At 37.7% G+C, this 25,554-nt stretch overlaps 1 protein-coding gene across 1 annotated transcript; it reads left to right on the top strand.

The window, feature by feature from the left end:
- On the top strand, positions 1-24,262 carry LOC107186264 (DENN domain-containing protein 5B). Its single transcript, XM_015574095.1, has 20 exons — positions 1-199; positions 14,873-14,982; positions 15,651-15,871; positions 17,133-17,327; positions 17,820-18,291; positions 18,587-18,723; positions 18,802-18,989; positions 19,063-19,238; positions 19,499-19,710; positions 19,785-19,991; positions 20,078-20,086; positions 20,306-20,480; positions 20,598-20,862; positions 21,581-21,688; positions 22,107-22,374; positions 22,587-22,854; positions 22,961-23,273; positions 23,476-23,652; positions 23,770-23,980; positions 24,050-24,262. The coding sequence occupies exons 1-20, from the start codon at positions 82-84 to the stop codon at positions 24,237-24,239; spliced, it is 4,020 nt and encodes a 1,339-aa protein (XP_015429581.1). The 5' UTR covers positions 1-81; the 3' UTR covers positions 24,240-24,262.
- The last annotated feature ends 1,292 nt before the right edge of the window (positions 24,263-25,554 follow it).

The raw sequence follows: 25,554 nt of genomic DNA, 5'->3' as shown, positions 1-25,554 counted from the left end.
TCACGATGTGGATATCGTTCTCGTGAGGGTGTTTCGTGTGACCGCACGGCCGACCCAGAACCGATCCGCTTCACGAAAAAGATGAACGGGAGCCTGGGAATAATGCGCGGACCCGAGCAACATCCACAGAGGTTCGCGGATTATTTTGTCATATGCGGACTGGACAAAGATTCGGGCTTGGAGCCAGATAAATACTTCGGTGAGTCCTCGTCGTTTTGTTTTTCCCGAACGTGTCCAGGCGAGGACAGATTCGTTCCCTGCCAAGACGAATCTCGGCCGCGACTGTTCAGCCTCGAACGGGTTCAATCTTGGCCACGAATGTAGTTTGATGGTGAATATTTTTTTTTGCGAGCCGATAGATAGAGAGATCGTGACGCTGTTGCGATTTTTGAAATCTCTGTGTTGCGCAACGATATGTTGATAATCTACAAGAGCGTTTAATACGATGCGTAATGTATCCCGTGTTTACGTCAATCCGACGTCTTGAATCACTGGGAATTTAGGCGGATACGGGGGGTAGCTTTTGAAGACTGTCAGTGTGAATCTCTTGAAATGGAATCTCTTTCTGCAGACGATCTGAAAGTCTCAAAACGATTACGTTTTATATCAATGTGTTTACGATAGCGACATGAGTTTATTTAATTAGTTCCGTTCATATATTTTAATTGTATTTTAAATAGCTTCAGTAGTCAGTCTACATTGTCATCCGTTAAATTCCAACTCAAGGGTTGTGTTTCTTTTTCATTTAATTTACACACCGTGGACATGTGAATTTCAGCTGATACCAGTGCTGATCACTAGGAAATCCGTTTCTGCGGACGAACTAGTTGACAGCCCATCTGCGCACGTTATCATAAGTTTCTTTGCGATACGCGGGATAATAATACCGACGTGGGAAGCCTGCGATCAGGACCAGCAATCTTTTCTTTTTATGAAACCTATTGCAAAATGTATGGCATCATATGTTTCGATGCAGTTTGAAATGTAAATAGTCGACAGTAGTAAAAGATCTGAGAAAATGTTTTTGTTATGTTAACAATGCCGGGGAAAGGCTGTGTTTAGTTGTAACCTGAACGTTCGATTAGTGTGCACATCGTGTATTTTTAATTGGATATTTCTTTTTTCATGCCATTTAAATCGATATTATCATTCGCTTATTTTTAATCCCCTTTTATCAAGAGTCTTCATCGCGGTGTTCATAACAAAACATACTGTAGAGTATTATTGAATAAAATATTTATTTTGTTACACAGTTTTTAATCTTATCTGATCGTATACGTACAAAAATGTTACTGTACTCAAAAACATTTAATAAACTGATAAAAGAACTTGTTGAAAAAAACTACGAATCGCTTGTATTAACATGTAAAAAATAACGTAATAAGATACATATGTTAAAAAGTAAAGTATTCTAGGGGCAAATCATTCCCTTGTAAAAATAACTCACTTCGAATTATTAGACGATAATATATGATCAACCAACATTATTTATAAATGACGCGCAAATCATGGAACAGAACCACTTCAAAGGGTTGCTATTTTTAAGTGCGTGGTCTCTTATCGCTGAACGCGCGAATACTGCGAAGATCTCGGCTCCAAGAAATTCATGGACAACATTTGTTTACGCGGATTAGAGCCTGCAATCTCTATTTCCACTTGATACCTGCGTAACTACTATATATTATATAATATCAAAAATATATTAACAATATCCCATTACAATAACGATCAGTTAGTACAACGTCGTATTCCAAATCATACTTCTACGTTGTGACACACAATCGAATCTTTTGCAGCCGGCAGCATTTGTCGCGCAAAAGTGCTTTCGCGAACGTTACTATTGGGATTGAATTAAATATAATAATATCCGCTGCAAAATTCGACCCAAGCGAGAAGAATATTCGATTCTTTGGGGGATGGTTGGTGGTGCTTGCCCTCGTAAAACTACTCGAGACAGGAACAATGAGGGCACAGGATGCAACGGCTTTCCAACTCTTCCCAAGAAGCCTGGTGCGCTTCTCTAGTTCGGTTCATTTTTCCGAGAACGGCACGGAAAGATCGTTTTACAGACTCTGCCGGTGCTGCTCCTGGGAAAATTCCGCGTTAAAAGATGCACGTGTCGGGTGATGGCTTGCTTGTTTCGTTTAAGCGGCCACTCGGAACTGTGTACCTACTGTTTGCTCATGCAACACATGCGAGCCTCGTTGCTTTGAATTAACGTTTCACGTCCATACTGGATGTTTCACCATGTCCAGTTTATCTTCAATTTACAAATAAAATATATTCATTCTGGACAGTGACGAATTTATAAAAATAATAATTTGAGTGGAGGAAATGGCAAAATGTCGGACTCCTACCGCAGAATCTTTCTTTTAATCCTCGTAGTATTTGATTTCTTTCGCGGCCATTTTAGTTTTTTGAGAATTAACTTTGTGTTCGTTGCAATATACACGAAACACCAACAGACAATACTAATGTAGCGAAATAATGAATGAACAGAGATGTTCTAGTAATAAACAATATATTACAGTGTTTTGTAAAATTAGAAAGTCTTTTATTTTAAAAATTTTTCATTTAAAATCAGTTAACGCTCTTTTGGACTGATAAAAGGTTTCCATAAAGATATTTTAAGAGACTCACGAGATGATTTTGAAATAAACGTATGAAATTATGATAAAAATTAACGGTTTTACATTCATATTAGATTAGGCATTCCATGGTTGCTGATGCAGCCGCTCGCCGCACGTGTATTGCACCCAACTACCGTACAATTCGTAGCGAAACAAGTGTGTCGTAACTCAATACCAGTGCACTTTCATCGGCCATGATCGCCAGTTTTCAGGATTGAGTTACTCCGGGCACATCCTGGAGTAACGATAGTCTCGCTGGAAACGATACAGTGGCGTGCTCAAGTGATATGATATTCGAAGCCTTTGTTTCGTTTTCTTGAACACAATAGTGAACATTGTCCCCCCCCCCTCTCCAGCGGAGTGTTAAAATGAAACTGTTTTAATAGCAATGAACAAAGTGGTTTGAACTGACTGGTTGGTGTTTGGTGTACCAATTGGTAGTCGACTATATTTAGTAAATTTCTGTACTTGCTTTGAGGTAGCATAAACCTCTATGTTAATCACTTTGTAGTTTCTACTATATTTCGATACCATTAAAACGTCCATTTTAGGCTGCTTGTGGCGTGAACAGTTAAGATCACAGTTTCTTACGAGACACCCCGTACGTCCTGCCCACCGAACAAAGGCTAATTGTGAACAATGGCAACAAGAAGGAGATAATTCCCACTTTCGTTGAATTGTGACCTTAGACCCGGCTTGTGCCAACATGTTCCAGCCCATGTCCTGTAAAATGAATACATACTCGCAGAAGAGAAAAACACGACCTGGTAGCGTGCATTTATGTCATCTAACGTAAATCATGTAGAGGAAAATAGTTTAACATAGATAATAAATTGTAGTAATGTAACATAGTATAGTAACAAGACTTTGCACTTCAGACTTGAGTGAAATAAAAAACATTAAACTTCATTTTTATTTGAAAATAAATTATAAACTCTTCCTCGGTTATTTCAAAAGTCCTGATATAACTCTTACATAAAATTGTGACGAATTCTGGTTCTATATATCTTTCAAAGAAAAAAATCCTTTTTTTATTTACTGCAGCTACATTTTCCAAAATAATTTATTAATTTCTGCGTGAAACGGAACGTTTTGTCGGAAAATGATTTTGCGTTGGAGAAAAAGGGGATTTCCGTCTCACGGGACTGAGGTTGGAAAATGGGACAGCGAAAGGAAAAAGATGGGCAAAAATCTGGGTAGGATTTTTCACGTTGGACGTCCATCGTAGTTTCCTTTGGTTTTTTTTCTCTCCTGAAAACAGGACGTTCTCTCGAATAAAGCGCGCCTTGAGCGACAAAGAAAACGGGGAGGATTCTAAAGATACTGGCCGCCGGGTGCAGCTGCAACAGATGCACCGAGAAGCACCCCGGGGAGAGAGACGAGATCAGTCGGGAGAGCTTTCGGGAACGAAATTCACTTATCTGTCGGCTGTGTCACGAATGAACGGGCCTTAATCTAGCGTTATCGAAGCGATCGATTAATTTTCATCGCTTTGTGAAAATTTAAACTGTCGTACAAAGCGAAACAAACGAACGAAATTGTATAGAGAGTGTACACACGTTACAAGTTATTTGAAAATTATAGACTATGTGAAAGAATTTTCTTGTGGTAGTCTCTATTGAAGCGATTAACTCTTTCAATGTGGATCACTCCAAACCTACACGATGGTATACCATATGTAATTGGAATAATAAGTTTTCCAAACTAATTAAAATATTTAAATATAAGTGTAATATGTAGCAGAGTGATACCTTTGTGTGTAAATTAATTGCAGTAGATTTACGGTAAATTAGCGTAATATCGATTAGATAAGGTTCCAATGAGACATGAAAAAACTATGAAGATGATTGTTTTTTAATCTTCCTCAATATTCTAATTGACACATAACTCGAAGACCACGTGTTGAATGTCACTTCTGTATGATAATCCAAATGATAGCTTGTACTCGCGATAAGATATTATTTCAAACAGTGTTCACTGGACACGTCACAACACTGTCTGCTGTGACAATGTAGGATTATCTAGAAATGATTAATCGTATTTTGGAATAATAAAAGTACATAGTGTAAACTTGACGAAGTGAATCAACAAAGAATAGTTAACAATAGTATTTCGACTCGACATTATGTACTATGGTTTTAAAGGAATTAACAGAAAATAAGAGTTGCTAATGGTATTGGGCTTAAATGTCCATCGACTCGGCAAGCACACAGACTCTTCATACAAAAGCATACGCAAGTTCAAGCTCGCCTGTTTGTCAATTTAATATGTCGGTATAGTGAGACATCTCGATCGATCCCCGGTCGGGCGTGAACTTATGCTATTAAACGCCGTCTGGCTTGGCATAGTAAACGATACTCGCCATACAAAGACAATAATCCAGAAAAACGGGGTTTCATAATTGCAGACTACCTTGTATTTTTTGGAAATTCTATCCTGTTCAGTGACTTCGCCCCATTGGATTCGAAAGTTTCTCAAAATTGACTCAGTGAGTTCGGTAAGGTTTGCCCAGTTTCAGTTGCTTTTCTTCGAAATTTGAACAGGAATAATTTTTTGTTTTGATCGATGAGAAATTCAATTCTTGTTAGAAAAATGTCAGGTATGAGAGGAATTATTACGAGTAATAAATATAGTAAAAGTAATAATAATAGGTGCTATGCTTACTTATGCAATATTAATAAAGATTTTCGATGAAAAGAAGACTTTAGCATATATACGTAATAATATTCGATACGTTCGAAGAATATGATACTTTTTCGCGAATTTGCTGACAGTGAACTACACTTCCGCGAGTTTTCTAATTATTAAAGACATCGTTCGATCGAGTCGCTTCAATTTAAACTTTTTTCTTTTCTCGCTCTTATTATCGCTGGAAAGTTTAATTATACACTCGCTGGTAATTATTTCGTCCATTTTCATACGGGATAACGTTAGAAACGAAAGAAATAATAAATGGAAGAGAAAGTACGGCGGAATTATGTATATTATCGTTGAGTATATGAATGTGCTTCTTGTTTTCCACTTTTTACCTTGTTACTCCGTTTTCCGCGGTAGTGATAAACTTTTTCTAGAACTTCTTCTACGCACATGAATACAATCTTTCAAGCTTCCTCCTCTTAAACGTTATTACCAGACAGCTGATGTTTATGCAAATATACACCTTCATTAGCTTACTTCACAGAAACAGGAATCAAACTCTTCCACTAGCTTTCGAATATAATAAAAAACCTCGTTGGATTTCATTAAACATTTTACAATATTACCAAGGAAAATTTCTAAACACGAAAATCAAACAAAAAATTGGATACTTTGTGGACTTGTAAGGTAAGATGACCTCGGAAACCCAACAATTTTGTTTTTCTAGTAATAAAAAGAGTCTAAGGGTGGAAACAACCCTTGGAAAAAATCGGTGAAAAAATCAACAAACTCGTAAAAATAACAAAACAAGTTTATGAAAAAAATGACCGATGGAGGTAAATATTGGGAAAATAAATTTGCATAATGTGAATATTAATCGTAAATTGAAATGACCATGCATTCGTTCGTCGTGTTTCGTCCGTGTCAGTCACGGTTACGAGTGATAAAAATACGATCAAAACTCCGCGAAAGTTTCACGAGTCACCGATCTGACGGTCACATTGCGAATACAACTCGTTATCGAAACATTCCTCTAATTGCCGTGAATTCCGTCAGAAAAACCGCGAAGTCAGTCCGTGTCGGCGTTAAACGTGTGTATCGTCGGCTGAGCAGAACCAAATCGAGACACACACGGAATAAATAGGTGAGAAAACACAGGTGATTAAAATGCAACCGACCTCGATGCACTTTTAATTCCTCGAGTGATTCAATCGGACTTTCGAAAAATCATACAGCTTGTGTATGCAGTCGTGCAACGGACCACACGGGTCTCTTGTCAATTATTTATTTTCTCGGTTCCTCTTATCTTTTCTGAAAAAGGCCACACTTCGTGTCCGTACACGAATTTTTTCCATTAAAGAGAGCCTGGATCGCGTGACGCGGTAACCATGTATACACGGCGTTTCGTTTTTATCGTTGTTTGGCTGCTCTCGAATTCTTCGGGTCGACACGCTCTACTGAACCTCCCCGGTGACGGTAACGTAACATTCGATGCCATTAATTTCGATACTGTCCAGTAATCGAGATCCGTCGAGAGCGTTTTTCTTTTCCCTTAACGCGGTTGCGACATCGGTTGCGTTGTACATTTAACCCTTTGTGGCCCTATGTCCACATCCACTAGTCACTATTACTGCGATTGTATCGTCATATTTTAGTGATCTTCGATATATTTTGTTAAATATTATTCTAATACTTCTTAAACGATATAAATATATTATTCAATTAAAATATTGAAATCTGATTGAATTACACGATACCATCTAACCTAGTCCAGAGTGCCATTTTGTAGCCTTTTTTGGGATTTCTTTTTACAAGGAAAGCATAACATATTCTGGTATCGGCATTTTGCACACCTATTTATTTATGTTTAAAAAATATTCACCAATTTTGTTAAATGAAAATAATCAAAATCGACTGATTATGTTGTCCTTTAAAAAAGTTGTCCTACTGGCTGACACGATCCTGGTCATTCTGCTAATGTGAAAGGAAAAATAGTAAACCATCGTCGTTCACCATAAACGTGGTATACAAATGATTTGGTCTTCGTATCGGAATTTAATATACAGTTAGATGTTAAAAAAATAAGTACACAGGCTGGTAGTTTCCCAAATGTTTCTGGCTCCTTGTGAACACGAATGACGTCATCGTGTATGGGGTCATTTGCGCGCGAAGGGGGCCTCCGTCACTTAAATACCCGCTTAAAGGGCGGAAGTGTGGTTACAGAACGAAGTCGTGTGGTACGGCCTATGAACACTGCGAGCAATGATCGCTCTATGCTATACGAAATGTGTTTCTATATTTAGTCTATTGCTATATCGCAGCGCTGCTAGACTGGCATACAGTTTGTTTAAAAAAAAGCTTCTACTGATTATTCAACCTACAAGTCATGTCAATTATATAATCTATTAAAGAAAAATTATGATAAATAATACAAAAATCTATGGTAACAACGTAGCACAATGTTTTGTATGAAGTCATTTGTAAAAATCGAGAATTAGGGTAATTGTATTGTTCAATGTGTAGCTTAATAATTGATTAATATATTTGTCTGTGCTGTTCTTGTTTTATGTTTACAGTGTATATCAATTTTAAGAAATTAGTGCCTATTCTCTTAACACATTATGAATACTAAATGTTCATCGGCGTATCTATTTTTAAGACACCGAGATACAGTATTGTCGTGTTGGCGCCTCATTATAGACAGTGAGTCATGTAACAGCCAATATGAATATATTACGACTGCCACAGATTCTTTAATGATTCTATTTCGACAGTATTAGGCATGCTATTTAACCTATAAATAAATAACCATTGCTATAAATATCTTCAATATCCTTTACTTGAAGTGCAAAATATTTAATAAATTCATAGTTTATAGAAAATCATGACTTATTTGATTAATATTGCAACTATATTCCGAAATCTTTTGGATCAACATTTTAAAATAAAATTTCTGCCTTGGTACCAATTTTTCAGGAATTTACAGAGTATGAAGTTACAATAGATAACGTGTAATTCTAATTAAAAAATATCCTTTCTAAAATGGGGAATGTAATAGAAGAACTATGTATATACAATATCAAACAAAATCGTCATTGGAAGATTAAGTTGAACTTGAGAATAATTCGATTCATTGCTGTTCAGTGACCCAATTTGATCACTGAATTGGGGGGAAGGGGGTGAGTGTCGTCGGCCCAGGCGCGGAGTTTGAAAAGGGGCGACCCTGAAATCGAGACACTCGTGAAACAGCCCTCCTCAACGGGAATCGAATCATCGGTTCGTGGCTGCGAAGCTGTCTCGTCTCTAAAAATAACGTTTTACACTCGCGTGGTAATGCAACCCTTCCGCGCCAGCACATTTCGACGAAACGTAGGGGGTGAACAACTCGGCGCGTTAGAAGCCGCCGCGACAATTGGACAATTTCGGTGCGGGCAATTAACGCTATTTTATTTCTCTCGTAATTTAAAATTAATAAGAGACAATTAAGAACGAACGTACAATAAATGTTTCCGTGGTAAAGTGAGGTGAAATTTCTTTAATCTTTTCATCGCGAATTATAAAAATATAGTAACTCGTCATTTTTACTCAATTGTACCTCTCGATGACACTCTTTTTATTTATTTACGTAGAGATTACTATGATTATTTATTAATCTACTAAACGTTTATGGACTTATTATGACGCTAAACACCCCTATATAGGACGAATATACTCTTCTTTGATTCTATTTTTTATAAAACTACGAAAATAACAGTTGTGTAATAAACAATTATAGTAACAGTAACAACTGCAAAATGATGGCAGTCGACACTTTAAAAATATTATTTCATCCATGTTCTGTCCGTCACGACGATAGCATCGCGTGAACAAATCCGCGTGAGTCACTATAGAACTCTATGTACAGGTCTCTCTTGCAAGTCAGACAGTCAGTGGCCCTTGGGTTCGTGAAAAATACTCGTTATACAGTGTCTCATGCGTGCAACGTACCCTCGAATCAATACTTTCCGCACTATAGGGACCCATCTAACGTTTAATGCTCCTTTTTCGTTGCCCTCTTTGTCGCGTAATCTTCTCGTACCGCCTCTTATCCCCGCTTATCTATCCTGCATACGACGTTTTTTTCAGTTTTCTCTTCGCGCGTCTATGTGAAATGCTGCATAAAGTTTTTTAAAATCGTCCGTCGATACCTACTATCTGTATCGATGAAAAAAAAATTGAGTGAACATCGTTTCGAGTGAAATAAGGAAATCGATGGATTAAGTTTAAAGAATTTCTTTATGTGAAGTGTATTTAAAAACACTGTCAACCTGAATTCGTTTCTATTTTGTAAAAACAAGAATAGAATGGCTTATTAAACCTTCGTTGAAACAGTGTTCGACACGTGTTGCATAAAATCCCCGGTCTGATGATTATTCCACGGCTTACGGATCTTGTGCGTTTATCGTGAATGCAATAAAACAAAAAACAATAAATCAGAAAAGTTAATACACAATAGTTCGACAAAAACCTTCTGTTAAACTTTTTTTCTGTTAACTATGAATTAAAAGTACATAATACTCTTTCGTGTTTAATAAATTAATATGTGCAAAAGACGAGCTGTCTATATTTTTTATAATAAGGATAATCTATGAGATCCTATTTTGTCTCATAAAATTTTTTTATTAACGTCATCACACCATCGATAAACGACGTTACCTTCCCTGTCAGGTATAGATAATTTTATTTTACGACGATCAGAGGTGATGTAACACGTTATTGTACTTATTCGAGTGTTAGGTTCTGCACGCGTTTCAGGACACCGGTAGCACCCATCGTTTAACTAAGAAATCACCATACAATTTTCTCCGGCCACTTAAGCCCGGTGACGACAGAAGTGCATAATGTGCAGCGCGCATAGGAAGCCCGTGGTAGGCGCTTTCTCCTTCGGCTGTAACTTTATTAACTACGATCTAAGCGACAGTGTAATAAACGTGACACCTCTTCGGCGACGTCGGTGGCGTCCTTAACCTTCTTGGGCTTAGATTAGCCGTAAAAATTCGTTTGTTTATAAAATGATCCATCGAGGGCAATGGTATTCGTACGGACTCTGGTGCCAATTCTAGACCTCGAAGTTTAACACCCTGTGCGATCACTTGTCATGTTTTTACTGCGAATGTTTATGCAAAATCACAATTTTAAGCTTTAATTTATAAACATTAAAATGAGAGAGAAATTTATTTTCTACACCGGGTGTGTTATTATGTTGATAGTAATATATAAATATCATTAAGGTTTATTGAAGTCTTTATTGTATTAACTTTTGTATATAAAAAGTTACTATAAATACATAAACATCCGCAATCTATTTGTAAGTCTTGTCTGTGAATGTCTTTCCACAGACCAAATTAAAAATATATAGCAATGAAAAGTTTTTCGAAATTCAATTCTGTAATAGATTATAGTAGAATACATATGTTTTTCGACCTAAGTCTTTGATTGTACGAGTGATTTATTGAAATGAGTAATATGACATTGTGATTTCGGCCATATTTGCTGTGTTCCATTCGAAGGAACCGGCAGAAGATTAAGTCCACTCGGTGACTCTAATTGCCGCTATCAGCCGTTTCACGGACTAATCTCCGCTTGGAAATTCCGTGAACGAAGTAACGACGATAATCCAATGGGCCGTGCAATTTGGCAATCGCCGAGAGCCACTGAAATAGTTTCAATTTGGTCCCTTAATTCCTTCTTCGTGGACGTGATATATTGGCCGTGTTTGTTTCGGTAACAAATAACAGAAGGGAATAATTAATCTACATATTTCTATATTATACAATGGTTTAAATTTGGAAAATAAGATTCAACTACTTCAGACAGTCGAATATTTTTATATAGATATTATATTACTACACCACGAGTGCAAAAAATATTTCAAAACAATATTCGATCATTTTATCCTACTCCTCGGTGAATAAAAGCGACCATTTACTTCTGAATTTGTGAAATAACCCTGTAGTTATAATTCACACCGTTACCGTCAGAAACAAAAGCAATACAGATTTTGATTAACACGACGGAAACGCGACCCGAGTCGCTTGTCCAAGACATGCCTCCCAGGACAGTCAGGCACGAATTGTGGTTGGAAGATGCAATGACGCCGATGGGGATGGGGAGCAAGTCCCCCCGGGAGGGTAGGAAAAAAAAGAAACGATCGAAAAAGAGGAACGAAACCCTCGTCACGTAACGTACCCACGGGTCTCGATCCAGAGCTGAAGAAAATAAAGGTTTTTACGGCGTTGCAACGCCGCCGATAACTGTCATGGCCGATGCAGCAGTAGCAGCAGCAACCCCCTGGTAATTTCGGCAGGGAAAGATGCCAAGAGTGTTCAGACGGACGTGCAATATTTCGACCGTGGGGCAAAAGACGATAAGACGCATCACCGCAGGGAAAAAAGTCGTCTGGACGGAAGAATTTATGGAAATGTCGCGGAGATGTTTCGTGTCGGGGGTGGGGGTTGTAACGAATCTACAGGGTTGCTTGTTAACTATTGCTTCCCCTTCGCAGATGCTTGAACGTTCAACTTTTATAGCAAAGGTGTTACGACACAATTGTTTTTGTCAAATTAAGTGCTCGTATGTAATAATTAGAAATTAAACTTTGATTTCGGGTGAAATTGGCCCAAATGGTGCACGAGGATTAACACACTCGAGGAAAGAAATCTTTTATTTCGAATATTTGTGAAATAGTATTTGAAAGACTGTAATTGTAACTTGAAGTTTGTACAAATATTGCACTCTCGAAGGAATTGAATTCTTATTTAATTGGCATGAAGTCTAGTAACGGGACTGCGGTCGCGTCTAACATCGATCTGTTATTAGGTCAAATCCTGAATTGAATAACAGATGTAGATGAAATATTGTAGAAATAAATGTGATTCGTAAATAATGTGTCACGAAGAAGCTGAATCGTGAGTAATGACGTTTGAAGAAGGGTCACGAGGATTGGAAAAATGGAAGAAAAATGCAAGGTGCACTTTAAATCCAGGTGACTACTTTCTGCAACCACTAGAAGTCACTCGGGTTGCAGAGCACTCGTACATCAGCTGTCCCGTTCTCCGCCCTCACCTTCCTTCAACCTCCCTTCTCAGGCAGAGGATCACTCAGCGTGAAAATGTTTCGAAAGAAAAAGAAAAGTCTTCATTAAATTCACCTACTTTTCTGGGGCTGGTTAAATATAAACGGAATTTTTTGTCCCGTGATGACGAATATTGACGCAATTTGTCTTGGCAATACTAATAGAGGGCATTATCAGTGTCTATTTTATACGTAAGAATTCAAGAAATACCTGTTTCCCCATTTTTCGTCGACCACAGTTTTAACCCTCCTGCACTGTACAAGTTTTTGCATTACTGATTTTTTAATTAAACTTGTTCGAAGCTGAAATCGAATTAATATACCTATGTAGACAAAAGTAATTATAATATATACAGACTACTGGTGTCGAATTAATTTACAAGTTTCTCTGATAAAAAATATAATTAGAAATCGAAGTCTGCGTTTGGGTCACATTCACCCGAACAGTGCATAAGAAGAAACCATCTGTCCAATGTTCAAAATTATTCAGCTTCATAAATATCAAGGACATTGCAAATAGAATATATCTATTATATATCAAAGTGACACTAACGCACTTCTCGATCGAAGCTTTACCTTATGTTACTCTTCTGAATACTAGATCTGCACATTAGAAGATATTTCATGGAATAAAGTGAAAATTTTTCACTGGTCACATTTCACTCGCAGGACTGCAATATATTCGGTTGAGTCATGTGATTCCACTTCTCGTAAGTTCAAATTTGCATAAAGATCCATAGACGATCACGTGTCAGAATGTTCCTGGAGGGAGTCAGACTAACGACAGCTCCTGAATGCTGCCAATTATTTTTCCGTGTAACGAAATTTCCGATCGACCAGCCCACACACACACCGTACACATTTCACCGTCTCCTTGGGTGGCTGTTCGATCATGAACGATTAACCCCGCACAAGGGTGCTCTTGTGCTCACCGTGGACATGGGGGGGGGGAGGGTAGCTTGGATCGTCGCCAAGACCTCAACAGTCTCATTCAGGTCGAGCTGCCCCGGGATATGTACCACGTTCAATAACAAGTTGCCGACGTAGCCGTGGAGAAAGATTCTAATTTTTTCTACCAGAGAAAAGAAGAAGACGTGGTCCATACACCACCCCCTTTCCGCCGAGAATCCAAGATGCACTTAGGCCGCGTCGCGCCCACGAACAATGCGCGGACTGTTGCGAATACATCCCCCTCCTCGCTAGCCCTAATAACGCGTTCTTTCTGAAGAAACTCCCTTTTTTAGGGTAGAGTCTTTTTATCCCATTTTTTTTTTCCTTTTGGTAGTTGAAATTCGTGCGCATTCCACTTTTCTCGGGTAATGTTTGACCGACTTGAGCTCTCTGAAGTCCATGCATTCTCGAGTCGGTCAGCTGAGAGGGTAGCCTTGTGTTTCAAGTATGACAGAAAAGTAGGCAGCTCTTGGAATTTCGTCTTTTTTTTTTTAAAACAAGAAGTGTGTGTGATGAGTGACGATGTTTTTTTTTATAATTGCCGTATATGCAGCTTCATGGGGCAGCTTTGCGTCACATATTGCTGGCAATGCGGAAGAGGTGTAGCGATGAACGATAGGGAATAAGACTGATCCTTCTGCTGCGGAGACCAACCACATAAACGGTTATTACAGTGATCAAATTGTTGGAGCCATTTTAGATTGACGATTTTAATCGAGATCACTGTCAAATCAGAATAAATCGATCACTTCAGATCTGTAACGACACAGAATGAATCCTGCTATTATAAAATTTTCAACTTTTATGCTGTTTCCTAATTTATATATTTATATGTTTCTGAGTTAAGCCGCCAACCAGTGAATAGATAACAGAATCACGTCCGTATATAATCGCGTTATCAATAATTTTCCTTCCGTACTTAATGCAATGAAACGGCTATCCTTACGAGTGTAATCCATCATTCTCGTTCGCTTGTAAACTTCATGTTAAACGACTGTTGAAAATCATACATTATGGATTGAATTCCAATGAGAGCAGAAAGAGCGAGGCAATTGAAAATAAGTTCATTGCGTGAAGAATTGAAATTCTAATGAGATCCGCAACTGTCCATCGCCTTATATGTATGTACATTTCTAGGGGGAGTCTATTCTCGAACCTCTAATTTCAATGTTCAACCGAGTCTCTCTTCGGACGTCGCATTCTCAAGCAGTCTGAAACATTTATAAACCCTATCTGATTCAATCTTCCGATAGGACCACGGACGGTGTATTCAAAGGATCGAGATTTACGTCACACGAAAACGTGTGTATGCGTCTGGTCAGGAGGTTACAGTCGCTACTGATCATCTCGATTTTTTCAAAGATCGTCGAGAGGCACATGAAAATTATACATGTGCACAAGAAATCGTAGCTTAATCGTCGTACAAGAAATACTACGGCTAAAGCGTATAGATTAGAACAAATTGTTATTTAGATTCTACTTGAATCATGTTCAACTTCAGGGATAACTGAGCATAACGAAGGGGAAATCTTCTGTTTCAGGGGACTCGTTACAATGCACACCTCTGGACCGGGCGTACAAGAGCAAAGTACTGGGACACTATCCGGACTCTGTCCCATGGAACCCTTTCGACGAGCACGCTGTTTGCATGGTACGCAATTTCTTGGGTTACAGTAATCGTAATTAGACACTTTCCACCGAAAGTCCGCTGAATTAATACTCTGTACTAGTTACTTAATCCGCTTTTCTCATAATATGCCATCGCCGAATTCGAACCAAAAACAATCGGTTGCGTCGTTACCTCAACCTCAAATCATATATACAGGTGACACAATTTTTCGGTCCTCGAGTCAAGATTAATCTTTACGGCCAGATACTCGATAAAACCAATTCCACGAAAGCCTATGAAATTCCATATGATTAAAAGAAGAACTACTCTAACAGATTCTTGATGTACAAGTAGCTGTATCATTAAAATAATTACCCTCGCTTCCTGGAATTTTCATTAGTGTTATACTTCGGTACTCGACGAATAATCCAAGTTCTACCTATCGTCGCGATGACACCCCGTGGTAACTAGGTCTTCGAGTCCCTTGCCCGAGTTCCTCCAAGTCGTAGGTTGTAGGGGGACTTAGCGCACAGCCGACTGGTCGCGATCAACGGTACACGGTAACAGAACGTGTGCAGGTTGTCCTAGTTGCGAATGAAAAAGAAGAACTGAGAAATAAAGAGGCGACGAAGAAATGAAGGAGCAGGCTGCTGCTGTTGCATGGAACCATCTCTTTCTCTCTCTGTCTCATCGGATATTCAATCTTTCAGCTTTGCCTGCCGAGCGGCCTGAGATTCCGTACCCAGAAACACTCTGTGGAGCCGATGTTCCACTCGTTCGTGCTCACCAAGGAGGACGGGCACAGAACGTACGGGTTCAGTCTCGTTTTCTACGAGGAGTGCCGGAATCGAAAGATATGCGCGGCTATGCAAACCCTGCAGGCGATGCACATCACAGAACTGAGCAGCGGACAAAACGGTACACCGCCAACGTGAGTCCTCTTTACGCCCGCGTATTTTCCTGCGTGGGTTTTTAACGTTGTACACAGGACGTCTTTAACCCTTTCGTTTACTAAGGGTGACTATAGGTATACTACAGGTGACTATACCAGTCACCGATCTAGCTGTGCGATTCTTGTATCCTAACGGTGACTGTACCAGGGTGGGTTACTTAATTGTACTACCTAAATTTACTTGTAAACTACTTGTTGTATAAAGAAACGTTTCAAACAAAAGTTGTTTGATATCGAGCAGGGCATACAATATGATAATTTTTTTTTTGTGTTATGCTTTTTTTATCGAGATACGAAGGTGTCCTTAAGTTTTTGTATCATAATGTGTAATATTTGACCTTGCGATTCGAAAGAATATTGAGCACTGAGTAAAAAACTACTAAGGTGCGTATGCGACCAAAAACTAATAATTACCGAAATATTCTTTGATCAATCTTTAATGTAAGTCTTATATTAAAAACTCAAGGTATGATTGAAATGTTTTTTTCTGCGACAAGAAGTTTATAAGTAAACTTAAGCGGTACAATTACGTGACTCAACCTCTATAGTCACACGTAAAAATTTCGCGTTAGTTCAGAATTTTCTGAAGTTCGATTAATTTCAATTAATACATACATAAATTGAGCAGATGTTGCACTGTTTCCGACGAAGTGACGAAAGGGCTAAAGAATATGGGTCTTCTGGGGAGAGCTGGTATAGGTCCTGGAACCTATACAGTGAGTCTCCGCTTAATAGTTGTGTATTTTTCCCTCCCCCCTTAATTGACGCGACGTTATCCCCACCAATTCCTGGAACTGCGTATCCGACGACAGTAAGAAATTCGCTAGGACATCTTACCTGCCTCGATACCTGTCGCAACGCGGACCTGAGCCTGCGTCAATTAAGCGGGGACTACTGTGTGTGTGTGTGTGTCACTATTAAATACATGTGTCCGCAGTGTATATAACTTTGCTGAAAACGCATGTCCACGTAAGTGTGAAAGGCTGCAGTGTATACGATTTTCAATATATTTCCTTTGTATCCGTTAATTGGTCGAAATTCCATTTTTCTGTGACATTGATTCTTCGAAAACAGCTGATGAAAATGATGGATGTTTGTAGAATCGAGTGAAATATTCATACGTTTTGTACTGAATAGTATAAATACATGTAAAGGAAAACATATGGATTCGTACCATTATGGTTGAAATATACCGATTAAATAATTTCGAGAATCGTTCTCAAAGAAATCCGTTTTTCAGGGTAAGAAAAGGACAAGATGGTCACAACACGCGATCGTTGCCGCGGCATTTCAAGCTATCAGCACATTCACCGAGCGCCGCGTTAGGATACTACGACTCTACCAAAGACAAGTTGCTGGTGACTAAATCGATATCCTTGCTATGCCAGCAGCCTTACCTTCATGCTGCGAGAACGTTCCTCACTAATCTCTACAAGTAAGCAACCCTCTAGATTCTCATCTTAACAACGCCTACGTCGTCGTCGGCTTTCACAATGCGAAGAATACACCTGAAGGGTTTTGTCCTTGGGAGAATTCCAAGATCAATGCAATGTAAAATCGACGGTATTAAATTTTCATTCTTCTTTTAGAAAATTGCTTTTTTAAGATGAGCGAATTGGAGATTAAGTGTATTCTAAATCCATTTTATGCTTTTACCTTAAATTCTATTCAATGAATTAAATATAATTGAGTATCATAACATTGAATCAGACATGACGCTAAAAGATCACCAAAGCTTAAGTTTTACTTGATCATCAGGTCTGTTTTCATCAGTGAAGCAGGTGGCTTATATCCCCAACAAGATTAATCTACTTACACCAGTTGAATACTTTTACTCTGTATTTATTTGAATAATATCACCTGGCCTCGAAGTTCATTGACACTCCGTTCGCTCGGCAAGAAAAATAAACCACGTCGTCTGTTTCAGATGTGTTCCTAGACACCCAGGGCCTGGTCTTAGCTTAGAGTCCTACGTGTACAATCTCCTTTACAACGTACCGGTACCATTGCCCGGAAAATCGCTAAAGTTCTTCGTACCCAACGAGGAGCCAGCGAAATCACCGTTGGAACTGGTCATACATCATCCGACACCATTGCAGGAACTACCGATGCTAGATTATCCTCTAAAAGACGTGTTCACATGGCTTGGCGCGGACTGCGTGATTCAGCTATTCACATGCGTCCTGTTAGAGAACCAAGTGTTGCTCCGCAGCTCAGATTTCCACAAGCTGATGGTGGTATCCGAGTGCATAACGGCGCTTCTCTTCCCATTTTCCTGGCAGCATGTGTACGTGCCCATATTGCCCGCCAGTCTGCATCACTTCTTGGACGCGCCGGTACCGTTCATAATGGGTCTCCATGTTCAGAACGAGGGCGGCGTACTGAAAATTGCTAGCGAAGTGAGTGTGTTTGCTTTTCAATCGATAGACGCCAGATACATATTTTCTGGTTCCATGAATGTAGGACTTAAACGAGCAAGTTAGAAACGAGTGGATCACCTCTTATTCCTATTCTGTTTAACCGATTGTTTAGCGAATTGACATTGAGAAAAGACATTGCTAGGGGAATCTAATTTCCAAAAAGACAAGATAGATTTTTCGAACATTTACTTGATCAGAATCGAAATTATTTCTGTTAGGCTTCTCTATAATTGGTTTGAAAGTTACATTATTCTTTGCTTTTTTTTTATTGCAGGCAAATCTTTGTTATGTAGATATAGATAAACAAAGTAGCCAATTTCCAGAAGAATTACCTGTGTTTCCTCACAAGATGCAATTCATTGCTGAAATTAGAGCTCTGTTAAACAAGTACAAAGTACCATACTCAGGAAAGTAAGTTGACGAATGATTATTCTTTCCAGTGTGAATCTACTACTTTGTATAAGTACTGACTATTGAAATGTTTCATAGGACTGACAACATGGTCATCAATCATTACAATGGCGACATCATGACTAGTAGTTTGACGCTTCCCGGATCGGGATTTCATCTTCCTCGTAGAAAACATTCGTTACACGACGTTCTGGATTGGGATCGACCCGAACCCACGCCGCAATCGGAAACTTTACAAAGAATAGTAGACATTGTTAAACGGACAGGTGAATATGTAATTTACATTCTTAAATTGAACGCCTACAATGCTAACTAATTGATTGTCGATCCCTACTACAGCGGTTAACGTAGATGACATTGACTCGATAGAGGACAACGTAAAGGAAAGAATATTAACAGCGCAAGAGGAGTATCAGGAGACGCTTATGTTTAATAATGCCATTAGGGAAACTTTTTTGAACCGTTTTGTACAGATTTTTTCTAGTTACGAACACTTTGTTATCCAACCAAGTCAGGTATGAATCAGTATTCAGATATATATCATCCACTAAGCATTAGACTGCGGATTTTATGCATTTATAACATATATAAGTGACTAAGACTCATTGTCGATACAATAAATATAATATTTAATGAGATTTTTTAGTAAATTAGCAAAGCTAATAGAACTCACACAAGAATGAACAAATTTCTTCCATGACAATTTATATTTGTATAAATATTCACATTCTCGTAATCATGTTGCAAGAATAAAAAAAATATTTTGGTATTACAGGACAAAGATGAATGGTTAAATAACAGGGACAGTATGCATGTGTTTGATAAGGCCACATTTTTATCTGATCAACCCACGCAGCATTTGCCATTTCTGTCGAGATTCTTAGAGACACAGATGTTTGCATCTCTGGTGGACAGTAAAGTTATGTCAACGTGGAGTGAACTTGATTTTAATATCCGAGTTTTCGATCAAAGGATTTCCCTCTTGAGGTCGGTGCAATCAAACAGGACGTCGCTTGTACCGAATAATTCGTTCGTTGTCACGTTTATTCTAATCATTACAGAAAGAAAGTTGGGGAAGCCATCGTACGATCAACGCGTTATGAACCTTGTACAAATATAGAAGAGTCACAGAAAGTGTTGGAGCAAAGATTAACAAATGTGGATTTCGAAACGAATCCACCGACTGAGATGCTCCCTCATAGGGCAGCATATTTTCGAAGTTTTCCATTGTTAGATACGGTTGCATTAAATAAGGAACCGGCTCAGAGGTACATATTACATGCAAAAATATTTCATTGTATATTAAACAATAAAATACTAACATTTACTATCTGATTTCCTGCTTCATATGTAGCATACTACGGTAAGAATTTGAATAACACTCTGCATGAATATTTATATTACAACTGTATACTACGTATCAGTCAAAATTTAAGCAGTATACTTACTTCCATTTTGAAGAATATAATTATTTGTCTTGTACAATTCCTTTTTACTATTTTTTGTACTTAAATATTTGTGGTTTATACTTATTTCCTGTCTGTACTACTTTTAATAATGTTTTATCATTTGTTGATAATAGTAGTCGGAGGGGACAGACCCAATGGAAGTACAAAATGAAATCGATGGAGGCGAATGGGAAACCGACTGCGCCACAAGAAACTCAGTCACCCAGGCCGCAAACTAAGCTATCTGCGGACATGAGTCCAGCACTTATAGCCCAAGCCAACTGGACATTTGTTGAAAAGTTGCTCAAGGTATTACACTAATTTAATAAAAAATAAATGATGAAGAAAAAATGAAAGAAATCAAAAAATTATGCTAGATATATAAAAGAATATTTCTACTATAAACATACATGTTCTTTTGTCAAGGACTGTAAGTCAAAGACAAAGAGGATGTTGGTCGAAAAAATGGGATCTGAAGCTGTTGCATTGGGCCATGGAGGAGAGTCGTTGTCTGACGTAGAAGAAAATACTCTAGTCGCCAGTCTCTGTGATCTCTTGGAACGAGTTTGGAGTCATGGATTGCAAAATAAGCAAGGGAAAAGTGCTCTATGGTCACACCTCACCATGTACCAAGAATTGGAAGAATGTAACGACGCGACTAAATCCATAGATCCTAATTTTCTCTCTCCTGGTAAGTTGATAGTTATGTGTGGAACTCGATGTATTGTTATAATTACGTATATAATTGTGCTTCATTTTCGAAATCACGATACCTAATACATTTTATCACATTTGGTAATTCAGCGCTAGCGTGGTGCGTGCTACGGAAACGACTCGATTGTACGTGCCTTATTTTATTTAAAATAACATGTTAAAAGTAGAGATTAGTTTCTCATACGTAGATACTCTGCACTGTATTAGTTGTAAGTGACCCATTATTGATAAACAGTTTATGACTCTCTCTCTCTCTCTCTCTCTATATGCTTTTCGCTGAGATTGCACAACATATACGTACATAATATATGTATATACTGGCTGCTCTTTTTTATTAAAGTCAAATGTTTTGAATGCAGTATTTTCCTTTCAGACATATTTTTCACAGATGAAGTATTTTATACACGAGTTCATGTAATTAGAAATGTTTTTGCATCCGTTCTATTTATTTTGTTTAAATCAATTCTACATGTAAATTTCTTAATCGATCCCTTCATTATAATTTACCATATATTTTGTATTATACTGTTCTTTGTTTACAGTGGTGCAAATATATGAATTAGTAGTAAACCGTTTTCTCTAATTTATAAGCAGTTGAGAATTAAACAAAGTTTTAAGTTGCACCACTGTATTAAACATAGAACAACCTTTCTTTTTCAGTTAATTTTTTCTGTTTCATTTCTTGTTATAAATAGCCAAGAAACCTCCAAATAAATTTTTTGGATTACCGGACCGTTTAATTTCATCGTTTAAGGGCAGAAATATTTTTGAAATTGCTTCTTATATCAAGGAGAATTTTAATGGTAAGCCTTGTTATTGGCTTGCCAGAATAAGCGTTCAGTTAGCGTGGTATTTAACAATAATCTTTCGTATAATGCCATTGCGTTTTCTTATAATTGTCAGTGAACTGCATGAATGCATTATTATTTTTGATGGTTTGACAAAATTTTGTGAAACTATATGTATTAATGTTAGTATTATTGTCTTTAAGTTACATATTACGAATGGTATCAGTAGATGCAGTTTTGGTAGTTACATAATCAGCATGCGATTACGGATACCATTTAAATAAGAAAACGTATTTCGTACATGGAATGCCTCAGTTACATTGTCTACAGTGTGTCTTGATTTAGTTTTTGTCTAAAGCATGCCCACCATGTGCATGGATTTACAAGAATATTTTTCTACGTTTTCCAAATCTAATTTTATATTTCTGAATAATAACAGATTTATCGAATCTGGCATTGGAAACTGACGTTTCACCTACGCGAGGGACAGACAGACATAAATCCCCTGGTGACAGAAAGATCGGTCCAGAACATCTGAGGCCTTTACCTGATTCTTTGCTCTTTGATATTAGAAACGTCCAAGCGATGACGGACATCAAGACCCATATTGGATATGCTAGAGCATGGGTTCGGTTAGCACTGGAGAAGAAACTTCTTTCTCGCCATTTAAAAACCTTATTATCGGACACCACTTTATTAAGGTATTTTAAGATAAATTAAATATACTTAAATTTCATGTGTTATACTCAAATTATCTGAAACCAAAACTGGTTGATAAGAATCCTTTTTGCTGGATCAGATCAACAGACTATAGTTTGAAGATCCTTATTTCAAATAATACCCCGTACTTTGTTTATTTAAATGAATCTGTATAAACCACATGCGTATAATAATGTATATTGTCATTTTTCAGGAGCCAATATAAGCGTTCAGCGTTTCTGCGTTGCGAAGAAGAGAAAGAACAATTCTTGTACCATCTGTTGACATTGAATGCAGTTGATTATTTCTGTTTTACTAACAACTATCCAACAACCAAATTGCCATATAGGGTTGTTATATTTCCTAGTCGTAAGGCGAGTGCAGCTACTACTTCAGCAAATAGCTGGATCGCTATCTCGGGCAGTCTGTGCGAAACGAATCCGGTTCCTATACCCAGAGGAGCATTGGAATTTTTATTTCACGTATGTGTCTCTACTTACTTTTATTTCAATTGTCATACTGTACTTTGAATTGCGAAATTGAACATAAATATTGAACCCTTAACAAGCTTTGTAATTTTTATTTTAGCATAAAAATTTAGGTGTTCTCTCTACGTTACGCATAGGACATGACAATACAGGTCTGTCCCCTAAATGGATGGTAGAGCACGTCGTGGTGAGAAATGAAGTAACAGGACATACGTTCAAATTTCCATGCGGTAGGTGGCTTGGCAGAGGTATTGACGATGGCTCTACTGAAAGATTACTGGTGGGTGCCTTGGTACCTCGTAGCATTGACAGTGAAGAATTAGTTGAATCATGTTCAACGCCGCCAAGATGTAGATCACCTAGCATACCCAGGCGCCCGATACTGTCTCAAGTTGAACTTCAGCATATGTTGGGTAAATACTAGCAAATTTCAATTTTTAATCGACTATTAACTTTCTACAAATTTTAATTCTAAAAACAATAATCCTTGAATCATTATCTAACAAGAATTCTCACCTCGTATTAGTGTCCACAATAATTCTGCTACAATACCATTAATGTTATTGGATCTTTCATAGATGATGACTTTCTGCAATTTTGTTTTTCTCTTTATAGGAGAAGCTGTAAATGCAATTGTTAAATTTCACTACAGAAGAGAGTGCCAAGATGGTTCTCTGACAGCTTTACTCTGCGGAGAAGGTGGTCTTGTGCCATCGTTAGAACAAATATTTTTATTCGGATTCAAGAACCAGAGGATATTTGGAAGAAACTTTTACGTTTGGGACTATCTATGTATGTCATTTTTCACGGTCTCGTGACTTCAGTAGATTTTCATTTCATCAGTAGTAATCGATTCGTTTCATTACTCTCTACATTATGCCATTTATTTATCAATATAATCTCTTTCAGTGCGTATCAAGGAAAATTTTGAGATTTCACTATTGGAAGAGATGGATGAATATTCGCAAAGGTTGAACAGAGATAGGCGAGCTCGCGCAGGGAGTAATCAAAGGTTTACAACTTTAAGATGTTACTGTCACCTTATCGATCAGATTAACATGTTCAGTCAGACCCTAGGTAAAGACGGGAAGTTTCAATTGTTCATCTGCTTGGCAGCGAGGTAAATTGTAACTTCACATGTCCTATACGTTGAATGCTTCTACTTCATAATTGCTAATCTACATGTTAGGGAGCAACTTCTTCATTCGATGCTGCGACCAATGAGTGAAGCACGTTCTACAGCAGATATGTATGAAGAAAATTCGTTTCTAAGAAATCCTACCTTACTAAATTTTCTCATTCATATTCTTGAACCATTGTGCGAGTTCCACATTGTTCTCGAAAAGAGTCTGACTCACGGAATTTCCAGTATATGTTAATTTACAAAATGACATTCCGCTTGATTAGGTAAGACATTTAAACAATAATCAATAATAATGTCGTAATGCATTATTTTATGTCATGGTTCTTTAATAATCTACTTTCATGGGATATGTTTCTCTGAAGCAGCACAACTTACCAAATTCTAAATAATACAAAGCGAAGAAAAAAATGAGAGTTATATTGAAGAAATGAGGAACTTTCTAAAATCTAATATTAAGGAACTAAAGAGGAATTTAATAACGCAAATGAAGACTGTTACAGAACTGTAAAATAGTCGTTTTTAGATGACAAATTATTTGACGAGAAGTTGATACGTGAGTGATAACGAAAACATAGATACTGCTCTTCTCTAAATGCTTATGATATTAATGAGTATAAGAGTTCGACTCAAAGATGAATTTAATTCGACCCATCTTGCCGTAGGTATTAATACGGAGCCAATAGTGTTGAAATTGACAAATCGTGTACCAAAGATGTGATCCTATTAGTTACTACTATTAGTATTGTTAATAACATCATTATTATTAAGTGTTTAGTTTTTACAATCTCTTTAGTAAGCAGACATTTAAGGGAGGTGCAAACAACGTATGTCGCCGCTATTACCTAGAAGACAAACAATGACCATCATTTTTATGTTTCGGTATTAATTATTTCAATTGAACAATAAAAGCAATAAAATAGAATCTGCTGAAAATAGCATAGAGAAGATTTACGTAAAATTACTCCCGAATCAGAAGCAGTTTCATACACTGTATAATAGTTCTCAATTTCCATACGTTGTTTGCTCAATTTATGAACAAACGCTTACACCGTTGCATAATATATCCCGTTTTACGAAATTGTACATAATAGTCCGGAGATTTTTATTTTTGTTAGTTGAAAGATATTTAATTGTGTCTTTTTAAGTTTTTAAGTGTAACTGAAATTAGGAAACGTTAATCCGGTTTCATAGTTTCTCTTCGATCAAGTCGTTCCCTGCGTTTCGTAATACTCTTCTCGACGAGATTGAATATCCGACCGATGTATTATAGCTCAAACGAACACTGAAACGGTGTAACACATGACGAGAAACATTCGAGAGTGCGTGCGTATTGCAAATATGGACCAAATAACGTAATCGTTTATTACAACACTCTGGAAGCGTGGTCGTTCGTTTTTAACGTGCAAGTTATATGTGACAGTGGGTACCGTTTGTCCGTCAACGTTTTATGGTACTTTATAATCGGTGGAACACGACGATGCTACCAGTGTTTCGCGGATACAGCTATCAGAGTACAATTTTACTGCTAATATTTCACGTTTAATGACACA

This window comes from Dufourea novaeangliae, unplaced genomic scaffold (genome assembly GCF_001272555.1).
Source record: "Dufourea novaeangliae isolate 0120121106 unplaced genomic scaffold, ASM127255v1 scaffold64, whole genome shotgun sequence".
NCBI classification, from domain to species: Eukaryota; Metazoa; Arthropoda; class Insecta; order Hymenoptera; family Halictidae; genus Dufourea; species Dufourea novaeangliae.
The sequence above is the reverse complement of the archived record's forward strand: the minus strand, read 5'-3'. Positions and strand labels throughout refer to the sequence as shown.

Bases quoted from the DNA above. Each gene is read 5' to 3' on its own strand.
- LOC107186264 (XM_015574095.1), top strand. From the start codon at position 82: ATGAACGGGAGCCTGGGAATAATGCGCGGACCCGAGCAACATCCACAG. The intron at 22,855-22,960 runs GTATGTGTCTCT...TTTTTATTTTAG, and splicing joins CATTGGAATTTTTATTTCAC to CATAAAAATTTAGGTGTTCT. The intron at 23,653-23,769 runs GTATGTCATTTT...AATCTCTTTCAG, and splicing joins TTACGTTTGGGACTATCTAT to TGCGTATCAAGGAAAATTTT.